The 11,106-nt window shown below is 41.0% G+C and overlaps 1 protein-coding gene across 1 annotated transcript in view; it reads left to right on the top strand.

Moving 5' to 3' along the window:
* Window positions 1–712: 712 nt before the first annotated feature.
* Window positions 713–11,106, top strand: part of LOC104488974 (ecto-NOX disulfide-thiol exchanger 1) — a gene marked incomplete at both ends in the record, with an annotated part of 19,586 nt that continues 9,192 nt past the window's right edge. The window contains 2 exons of the mRNA XM_010131083.1: window positions 713–919; window positions 7,575–7,808. Coding sequence (XP_010129385.1) covers window positions 713–919; window positions 7,575–7,808 — 441 coding nt within the window. The remainder of the gene's footprint in view (window positions 920–7,574; window positions 7,809–11,106) is intronic.

Below are 11,106 nucleotides of genomic sequence, written 5' to 3'. Positions count from 1 at the left end.
AAAAATAACTTTTTTACTCCACCTCATAAGCACTTGTAAACAGTGAGGTTATCCTCCCCACATGCTGGTGTCTGCTCCATCATCTGGCAACAAGACAAAATAGATAACCAGCAGAGCGTTTTCATCGTGCTGTCACTTTACTGTGTTTCCCACTTTGTTTTTCTGTTTCCCGTGCTCCTGTACTCTGGGACAGAAATGAAATTATGTGAAGTCTGGGGAAAGGTGTCCAGCCCAAGTGCCTGGGGTGTAAGCAGCATGAGCTTGCTTGCAGAGGGCCCACACACTTGGCAAGTATGGCAAGTGATGGGTATGAGCCAGAGATGATGAAGTTCAGGCTTTGAACATACTGCACCAGTGCTTAAAATCTGTACTTGGGGTCAAATCAGCTGCAGAAGCTCCCTTCCTTTGAAGGAGAATATTTTCTATTTTTTGTGTGACTGCAGAAAAAAAAAGGATTCTTCCTGGAGAACAACCCGCAGTGACAGGAATTAATCTGTGAAATGCCGCCTCAAACTTGAAAAGGTTTAAATTCAAGTAATCAATTTTGGAGGATCTCTTGCAATATTCAACTATTTTGCTTGTCCCTCTCTCTCGCCTCCATGCTATGTCAAATAACTATTGCTGCCTAGAACTGAATGAGTATGGGAATGAATAGAGCAAATGGATCAAAAGACAAATTTTGTATTCCAATGTGATTTCTGTTTTGACTTAGATCTTCCACCACCTTCAACAAGAGAGAGACCTCCTGGGTGTAAAACGGTGTTTGTTGGAGGATTACCAGAAAACGCAACAGAGGAAATTATTCAGGAAGTCTTTGAGCAGTGTGGAGATATAACAGCAATTCGGAAAAGCAAGAAGAATTTTTGTCACATTCGTTTTGCAGAGGAGTTCATGGTTGATAAAGCCATTTACCTTTCTGGTACTTCACATTCTTTAATGGATTTTCCTTGCTTCTCATTTGTATTTTGTGGTGTTAATGTTTGCTTTTTTTCTTAGCTTTTATCTCAGCAAGTCTTTCTTGAGCTCAGTGGCTGTAGCTTGGAGTGGCAAGGGGCAATTCTGTATTTCTCTGTGTCTGCCAAGACATGCGTGTGGTTTTGTATGTTGTTTACCCAGGAGCAATTTCCTGCCTTCCCTCAACAATGCGACAGATCCTGAAATTCACTACAGAACAATCTTATTTTCGCTTTACCCAGGTTTATATAGTTTTCCTCACAGGTTGTGGAAAGAGGAGGGCGCTAGGCCAGGAACACTGCTGTTTTCCACTGCCAATTTCTCTGATAGGCTCGCAATTTCATTGGCATATTTTTATAGATTTGCATTGCATTCTGAATAAATTCTGCCTTTATGCATGTATCTATTCAGTTCCTGCATGGGTTAGACTCTGAATCCCATCTGTAGGCAATGTCTATTACCTCCCAGGACAATGAGTGCCACAGAAACTCAGGTGTAAAATTTCAGAATCTCTTTTATTTTCCAACAAAGGAACAGACAAAAAAAAAAAAAAGCAGCCTCTAACTCGCAGGGTAAAGAATAAAATAAAGAAGAAAAAAGATGAAAACCAATTCTGCTTTCACATATCAGGCTTCTGTGACTGTCAGTGCCCGCTTAAGGTTACAGTCTCCTTCAAATGAGGATTGAGTTCCTAACTGAAAGCTTCTTTACCTTTCTGAGCTGGATCTTACCCCCATACGTATTTGTCTCCACAGGCTGGTTCTTCTCTCTTTCTGGGTTCTGGGAAGACCCTCAAGTGTTGTTTTGCCCCACAAGTGTAGTGTAACACTTTCACCCCATATTGCAATGTGTTCTTTAAAAAAACAAGGACCAGGGACTGCTCCCTGGCCAAGATTAGATGAAACAGACTGGCTTACAGCCACCCACCCTGTGTAGGGTCACCTTGAAAGGACCCTCTAGGACCATCCAAAATGGAGCCTGGGAGGCAGCTAATGATAAGGGATATATTGACTGAGCTCCTTCTTTGTCCATCCTCGGTTTAGCAGTAAGGACATAACCTCAATGTCCTGTAGGTATCCATAGGAAGCTCACACAGATAGAAACAACTGGCCTCTCAAATCACCATCAACTACATCTTAAAATGAAAAAAAAAAAAATCTGAACTTTTGAAATACGTGGTCAGGAAAAAAATAGCTCTCTGCAACTACCTGAAAGGAGGTTGTAGTGAGGTGAGAATCAGTCTCTTCTTCCAAGTAACAAGAAATAGGACAAGAGGAAATGGTCTCAAGATGAGCCAGGATAGGCTTAGGCTGGATATTGGCAAATTTTCTTCACTAAAATGATTGTAAAGCATTGGAATAGGCTTCCCGGGGAAGTGGTAGAGTCACCATCCCTGGATATACTTCAAAGACATGTAGATTGGTGCTTAGGGACACGGATTAGAGGTGACCAGTCAGTGCTGGGTTAACAGTTGGACTTGATGATCTTAAAGGTCTCTTCCAACCTGTGGTTCTGTGATTTGATGATTAGTGGTAGGAAATGCCCTGTGCTGCTGTGTATCCTCATTCATGACATGCTAGAGTGCTCATTCAGATTAAGGGAAAAGAGCAGAGAGGGAGGTGGCAGATTCCTTTCCTCATCCTTTCTCATCCTGAATTTTCTGCCAATTTGTTTCCAAGGTCCTGATCCATCCTTCCTTCTTCTATTTCCTTTCATTACAGTCACACTGCTGTCTATGCTTCTTCTTACTATCTGCTCTGCAACCTCCCTCCCTTCCTACCTTTTCATTGAATTACAGAATCATAGAATGGTTTGGGTTGGAAGGGACCTTAAAGATCTTTTAGTTCCAAGCCCTCTACCTTGTGCAGGGATACCTTCCACTAGACCAGGTTACTCAAAGCCCCATCTAACTTGTCCTTGAATAATTCACTTCCAGGGATGGGGCATCCACAGCCTCTCTGGGCAAACTGTTCCAGTGCCTCACCACCCTCACAGTGAAGGATTTTTTCCTTATATCTGATCTAAATCTACCCTCTTCCAGTTTGAAACCATTACCCCCTGTCCTATCATTCCTATCACTACAGTCCCTGATGAAGAGTTCCTCCTCATCTTTCCTTTAGCCCCACATCTTTTCTTTCTTCTCAAGTGTTGTACTTAGTGTCTCTGACCAGATCAGGGAATGAAACAGTGGAGCTGATAGAGATAAGGAAGAAAAGTAGGGACACGCTGCAGCCAAGTTTCATTTCTTTCTACCACTAGGGCTGAACTCTGCAGATGAAACAGGGAGAACTGACTGTCCCCAACCACCACAGAGCAGCAATATCTGGCACTAGGCAGGGGCATTTGTGCTGGAATATTGGGGGGATTTAACCAGTCTTCATTCCATTCTCAAACATAATGTATTTTGAAAAGGTAGGGATAAAGCACATTGTTAAGGCATTTCCTTTTACCTCTAAGAGACAAAAGAGACATACAAAGAGAATTTGTGATTAATATAGTATGCGTGTTATATTAGAGGAAGGTCGTGCCCTTGATATCTGTAATATAATGATAATTTTGTCTACCTAATCAGTTTTATCTGTCTACTCCATCTAATCTCATCAAACTTTATATTTATCCCATGCTTATCATCAGAACAGTCCAAGTGATTACAAAATCTATCAAGTAGTTTAATCACTGACTCTTCTCCTTTCTATTCCCAAGTAAACATGTGTGTTTACATGCATGTAAGGAAACTGGGAGGTGAGTAGTTGACTTGAGGAAGGGTGGTTTTCATTTAGCCCTGAAAGTTACATTTTGATCTTCTGAGGAGAACACTTTCTAAAATGAGAAAGCTCTTTCTCCAAATTGTATGTACTTTACTCTCATGGCTGACAATTCGGTAACTCCTGCAAATATTGATGGCCCTGGACTTGAAAATATGGGACCAACAGGTGGCTTGAGACAGACCTGTTTGAACCCCAAAAGCCTGTGGATGCATTTTTCCTATGCTGATATTTTCTCCTATAGGTTTCAATTTAGTACTGCCTACTGGTTTTATGTTCTTGCTGATCATCATCAACACTCTGATCTAGATCCCCCCCAGTTAGAGAGCACCTATTGGCCAGTCCCAAATATAGCAACACTCAAAGGTAAGTCAAGCCACAGAGTTTTGACTAGACCTGTGATACGCAAATACTCTATGTGATTTTTATTTAGCACCCTCCTTAATTTTTCCTGTTGCTACTTCTGTAAAGTGAGGATTCTGGCAAGTTCCCAAAGTCTTTTCCTCTGTCATTGTGTGCAAAACTGAAATTTAAAATGACAAGCCAGGCACTCAGTTAGTGCTAGATGCAGTCCTGAGCAAAGAGGTGGGGAAAAGGGTCTGTGAGGGCAACTCAACGCCCATACATGAAGGGGAGGCAATAAGTGGTTCTATCATACATTCTAAAACCTTCAAACATCAGCTGCCCCCTGCTCAAACTTGCCAATGCAGATGTGTGCCTGAGGAACCCGTATACAAAATAGGACCTGCCAGTTGTGCAGCCCGTGCAGCCAGCATCTTAGTGGCTATCAACCCATCAAGGAGTCTGTTCTTCACCGGCCAGGCCATTGGTCCTATAAGGGCCTCAAAGCCTGGTTTAGGAGGACACAAGAAGCCATGCCAAAGGCATTCACTGATTTTTTTATTTAAAGTAAAAATGCCAAACCCTGAGCAACCTGATCTGACTTTGAAGTTGACCCTGCTCTGAGAGGGGGATTGGACTAGGTGACATCCAAGGTCACTTCTGACCCAGGTTATTCTAAGTTTCTGTGGTGGTGACCACAGAAACTAGCTTGCTGACCTTCAGTCTTAAGAGTTAAACAAACAGTCAGGGTTTTTTTGAGCATGACTCGTGGGCAATTTCAAAAATAAAAAATTTCAAAAATTTCAAAAATTTGAAAGCACTTAAACTGGTTACCTGAAGGGAACCATTTGTCCAGCTCTACACAGGGTACTACTAGGTTTTGAACTGCAATTTACACTGTTCAGTGGAGTTGTTTTTTTCTATTATCTCCATTTACTTCAAAAATGAAGGCAGCTTTAATAAAACTCAACACACAATCCGTAGATTGTTCTTTCCATTATTTCTTTTTTCAGATTAAGTGGATCTTTGAGGTCCACAAGAGTCTTGTGTCCTTGTGCTGTGTTTCTTGCTCTGCCCATGCCCAGTGTGCTCCTGTCAACAGCGGCAAAAGACAGGGGAAGAGAAAGATTGTATCTTCCTGGAAACTACAGCCCAGCTAGGAGATCTAATTTTAGGTTCGCGAGACCTGGCACCTTGGCAGTGTCCTTCCACATTGCTGATAATGACAATTTGGCACCATGCAATCACTGTTTGAGGAATGCAGCTGGCGAGTCAGACCCGAGGAAGTTAACATTTGTCACGGTTATCTGGGTAGCTGCACCACTGACCCCTTTTGGCTAACCTCTTCATCCTACACCTCTGTGGATAAAACTGCCTAATTACCCCCTCATTAGTTCAGGGCCCAGCACTGAAAGGTGGCCCATGCTTTTCTTCTATTATGTCCCGCTGCGTGTGGTGTATCTGTTAACTCTTTCCTTCAGCACCTTGTGACTAGAGCTACGTGTATGACTGCCAACAGCCTTCTGAGGGGAAAAGTAGTGTTTACTCCTCTGAGCAACAGAAAGCAGAGCAAAATAAAGGGAGCTATAAAATAACAAACAATCCCCTTATTTGCCTCTGTTGCAATATCACTTCTGCTTCATCCCAAGCTTTTGTATCTTGGAGACCAGATTTATTAGGTTCTGCGGAACTTTTTGATGCCTTCTGTCTTTGAAGGACCTCTGAAACACTGCTCGAGTTTTTCATCTGGGTTTGGGCTCCTTGCTGGAAAATAAAAGTCATGTGTCTTCCTTGCGGACAGGCTGCTTAGCTGAACTCCACAAGATGTTTGAAGGGAAAAAGTCAAATCAAAAGGCATGCAGATTGGTTTTGTTTGGGGTTTTTTGGTTTGGTTTTTTTTTTTTTTTAAGGATCACTGCATATATCTATATTTAATGTCTTTGAAGCTATTGTCTCATATGTGCTGTAGTACACACATGTATTCACACACTTGTATTCATACAGCAGGATGTTTTTCCAGCGATAAACCACAGCATGCCTAGATATGCATTTTTGCAAAGATGCTCCTAATCTACTACACAAGTCTTAGCTTTGCTGTCCCTGGAGAGAGTTCAAAACTGAGTTTTAACTGTGGTGGTGAGGTGTTGAAGCTCTTGTGGCAAACCACAAGACTCAAAATAGGTTCTCATGGATTGCTATTCAAAAGCAGCAAACACTCTTTTTCCTGCCACTCTTTTTTCTGTCCCTGGAGTTACAACACAGTGGTTGTAGCAGTGTGTGTTTCTGAAGTGCCAGCTGAGAACAGAGTTCATCTCTGCAGCAGTCTCTGCTGGGCTGCTGGGCTGTTCTGCTGCTGAGACTATTGCTCATAGTTGGCATGGAGAAACTTGAGCTAGCCCTGTGCAAACTGATTAATTTTACCTGCATCTGAAGGCTCTGTTTGCAGCTTTCTACATAGTATTTTCTCACACTTGTTCTGAATTGGCATTTTACAAGTTAGAAAAACCACTCTGTGAGTGTCTTGCAGCCTTGGAAATAACACCTGAAAAAAGATAGGGGCCCAGCATATATTCTTCCACCGTATGGTCACAAAAAGTTCCTTTTATAGCTTTAGCATGATTTGTTTGTCCTTTGACAGCAGCCAAGGGTTTGGTTCAGAGCAGGGCCCCATTGTACTGCTGTGTAGCACCTGACTTAAAGCCTTTGCAGTCTGCTAGCTTTAGCATATGATACCTTGACCAAATTATGAATATGTAGAACAACACTAAAGATGAGGCACAACAGATTTTATTGTTTGTTCTGAAAGGGATCCTAGAAATGTCTAGTAAATCCATCCGCACTTTAAAAATTACTTTAAAGATTGCTGAACTCAATTCATTTGTAGGTGGCTTATATTAGCTGCCAGATTGTTTCCATTGGGGAATCAGGAAGTAGTGTCAGCAATTGTAAAGCCTCAAAATTTGAGGCACCACCCTCTTTGTGGCACAGGAATTTATGGAGCACTATTTTCTCACTCATCTGTAGTCATGAATTTTATAAAATTCAGCCTTTCCTCATTCTTGCAATTCCTTTGGCAGGATGGAGAAAAGCTCTAAACTGTACATGATCTCAACAGGATCGGGGAAGAAGAACTCTACATTCAAACCAAAACAGATCCTTTTTTAGTACCTTTTAGGTTTTTTGTTTAGCTGGCCTTTGCACTCATAAAGGTTGGGAGTATCAAGTAGAAAAATTATGTATTTTGAGATTCTTCTGAACAAGAGTGTAGTTTCTGTATCTTTGGGTCAACTTTTCAGCTCATCTATTGTGTTGATAGGTGATGCAAAAAATTGCAAGGCAAAATAAGTGGATGAGCATTTATCTTCCTGTGAAAACATAGTGATCGATAGATCCTGCATAGCTATGTGGGAATCTCTGATGTACATTTTTATTTAGCGGCACTTGAGGGGAAAAAAAAGAAAAATAAATAAGCAAAGTCATCCTGCAACAGTTAGTTCTGCTTGTTGATTTCAGGTTACCGCATGAGATTAGGATCTAGCACAGACAAAAAGGATTCAGGTCGCCTTCATGTTGATTTTGCTCAGGCAAGAGATGACTTTTATGAATGGGAATGCAAACAAAGAATGCTGGCCAGAGAAGAACGCCACAGACGCAAAATGGAAGAAGACAGACTGCGCCCTCCTTCTCCTCCAGCAATAATGCATTATTCTGAACATGAAGCTGCTTTGCTGGCTGAAAAATTGAAAGGTAAGCAATATTTGATACTTCTCAGTTTATTATACTTTAGAAGCAGGAGCCACCCAGAAGTCAGAGCAGGGGAGATGATTCCTCTGCAATGAATTTCATTACTTGTGCTGTTACCTTTCCCCCATTTCTCTACCATTTCTGTGCCAACGGTAATGATACCCACCTGCTAGAGATGCATAATGTCTGTCCATCTACCTGTGCTTTTACAGCTAAAACACAACCTTCAGAATACTACAATGGGTTTTTTTTTCTCTTCAGTTGCTGTCAGCATCTACCTTGGAAATCCTTTCATTAGACAACCTGTTACATCCTTTATATTAAAGGCCTGATTCTTAAAATGTCTTTATTCTTTGACTGATATGTTACTACACTACATGCATGTGACTATCCCAATTCCTGACATTTAAATTGCCCTCATGAGCTGCATTTTAACATGCTCCTCAGATGCAGTGGTAAATTTATCTTTAACACACACCATCCGTTCTTTCATTCCCTCTTTAGGGTTAGAATTACTTATGCAAGATAGTGTCATGTTTTGGAAGGTGTTTGCTTGCTTGTTTGGTTTTTTCTAGGTACACTTACCAACTTAATATTTTTCAAGGGTGCAGCCTGAGGATTCCTGTGTTTAATAGTAACACAGAGAGTAAGAAAGAAAAGAAATAAAATTATTAATGATAAAGAAATTTAAAAAAAAAGATCAAGCAACCAACTCCTCATACCCCTTGGAGTTGTATTTGTTTTCATTAAGTGTTTAATAATTGTGTTTGGCATTCTTTCCTCACGTGGTGGCCAAGCATGTTACTTTACTGTGTGCCAGGTCACGAGAAACTGTGATTCTTGCCGCTGTTTCAGAATTATCCAGATTAGACTTAGGCTATCTAGCTGTCAACACACTGACCTCTGCTCCAACTATGAAACATGTTTGGGAAGCCAAAGAAGAACGGTGCAGTGTTGCATCCTTGGAGCATGGAGCAGAGATGCACCCTACTGTCTCTTTGAGAACTGCATTGATTGCTGTTAGTTGTCACTGTTACCTTGATCTGTTATTAGTTTGGCTGACTGATATTCTCATCACTTACACTCTGCTATTAAATAATTCAGTAAGTAACCAGGATATTGGTAAAATAACCCAGATGGATTGATAGACCAAAACAAAAGGAGGAAACATAAGAATTTTTAATTCTTACCTAGCTTCCAGCCCAGGTCTCCTAGAGGTTATACAACACAACGCAGAGTTTTAGACCCATCTGTTCCCAGGATCTGTTTTCAGTTGAGTATTTTAGGAGTTAATTTTTTATAGGGAAGTTTTTCTTTAGGCAGTAAGGCCTAGGGGTTTCCAGAACTAAACCAGAAAATGCAAGAAGTCTGGACAGTTTCTTCCGCGTGGCTAGCCATTGCTTGGGGTAAATGAATGTGAGTTTTTGCAAGATGTTTAAGGTGTTTGTATTTAGAAGGGGTTTTCTTTTCATTCTGGTAAGCTTCTATACTTAATTAAAACTTGTTCCAAGCATTTAGATCTTTGGTTCTCCAGAGTATTTGACCAGAGCTTGACTTATATAGAAGTATTTTGAGCACAATATAGACCAGGACCACGTGCATGGCTATTCCTCTGGAAATAAAGATAAACTTTCAGAAACACACAGAATTAAATATAATAAACTAGGAAACTAAAATGGTAAGTTTATTTTTATTGGTTAAAAAAATCATTAAAAACCGACCAAAGAACATACTGCAATTTTAAAAACTTTAACAATTAGCAATTGCCTTGTAGCAAGATTAATGGCACCAGCCCTGGATCTGTATAGATTGTTGGGGATGGAGAATGCAAAGAAGCCACTTCTCTTCTCGCTGGTCATGAGTTGCCTCCTGTACTAGGTACTCTAAAATGCAGAGCTGGGGTTTGGTCATTATAGTGGTCTGCTCTACCTTTCCTATGACATCATAGTCAGTATCTATAAGGCAGTGGGATAGACCATTATGGCCTCCCTTGGGCAACATAGATTCACCATATAAGCCCTTTGTGACAACCTAGAAACAGAAGTAAAGCAACCCTAAAGAAAATCCTTTCATTCTGGCAAAGGTCAATTCATGACATCATATATTCACAATTTAAATGTGGACTTCCTGGCAGCTAACAAAAGATTTATATATGTTCACACACATACGTAGGTATGTGTGTATATATATATGTTGTGTATATATATATATAACGTTGGGTCAAAATCTCAGGTGTCTGGGTATCGCCAGATTTGCATTGCTGCAAAAGCCTGGACGTTTCATCCTAAAGAAAAGAAGGATCAAAATATCTCTGGTCTTGGCAGAGATACCTTACCTTGGAAGATTGTTTTTTGAGCAGATGCTTAGCAGTTGTTTTCTTATGGAAAGGTGTGGGTAACCCGTGGTACCTGCTTTGAAAGACTCATGAACTCTGTTGCCAGGTCATAAGAAAGATCTTCAGGCGCCCAATATACAGGTTTCAGCTCCTACAATGCCTCCAGACCTGCCCTGAGCAGCACTGGCTGAAAAGGAAGTCGAAATAGCTAAACATCTGTCATCCCAAGATACTGCTTTGCAATCACAGATGTGGACAACTTGGTCTGCAACTTTTGTTGTCAAAATAACCTTGGAAATTCCTGACAGCAAGGAAATCTGATGGTGAGCAGAGATGAACTAGACTCCTCAGCCAGTCCCCTGTTGTGGTCGAGATATTTATTGAGTCTATAACAGAAGTGATGATTCCTTTCTTCACCTTCTGCAAACTGCAGTATGAGACTTAACTAAATCATTGTTTTAGTGTGCAAGTCTTGACTGGAAATTCTCACCCCATTGTTGTCAGGATATTCCTTTTCATCTCATGTGCTGAAGTTACCTGGTACAGCAGTAGCTGCTGTAGAGGAGAGTGGGTGAGAGAGTATAGAGAATCTTTTATGCCAGTTGGAAACACAAGTTCATTACAAAATTTCAGCCAGGTAGCCTCTGCTGACACATTGCTTCACAGAAAAAAAGTGTAACATGTTTCTCAAAATGCACTGCCTGATGACTGGGGTTGGGAACTCACTGCGTATACCTGCAAAAGCATGAGTGTTTATGAATTCCTCTCTGTTCTCTGCTTTCTGTGGACTGTCCCAAATCCCTTCATATCTGCAAAGAACTTGGTTTGAATGCCTGATTTATGCAGAAATAAGGGAAACCCATCAAACTGTGGACCAGTGCAATTTTTTACCACTTGCCATTTTAAACTGCGGCAGACAGTGGTGTTTGATGGGTATCTTCCTCTTCCTCTTCCTTTCCCTTTTTC

Source organism: Buceros rhinoceros, unplaced genomic scaffold (assembly GCF_000710305.1).
Source record: "Buceros rhinoceros silvestris isolate BGI_N320 unplaced genomic scaffold, ASM71030v1 scaffold13702, whole genome shotgun sequence".
In the NCBI taxonomy this organism is placed as follows: domain Eukaryota; kingdom Metazoa; phylum Chordata; class Aves; order Bucerotiformes; family Bucerotidae; genus Buceros; species Buceros rhinoceros.
The sequence above is the reverse complement of the archived record's forward strand: the minus strand, read 5'-3'. Positions and strand labels throughout refer to the sequence as shown.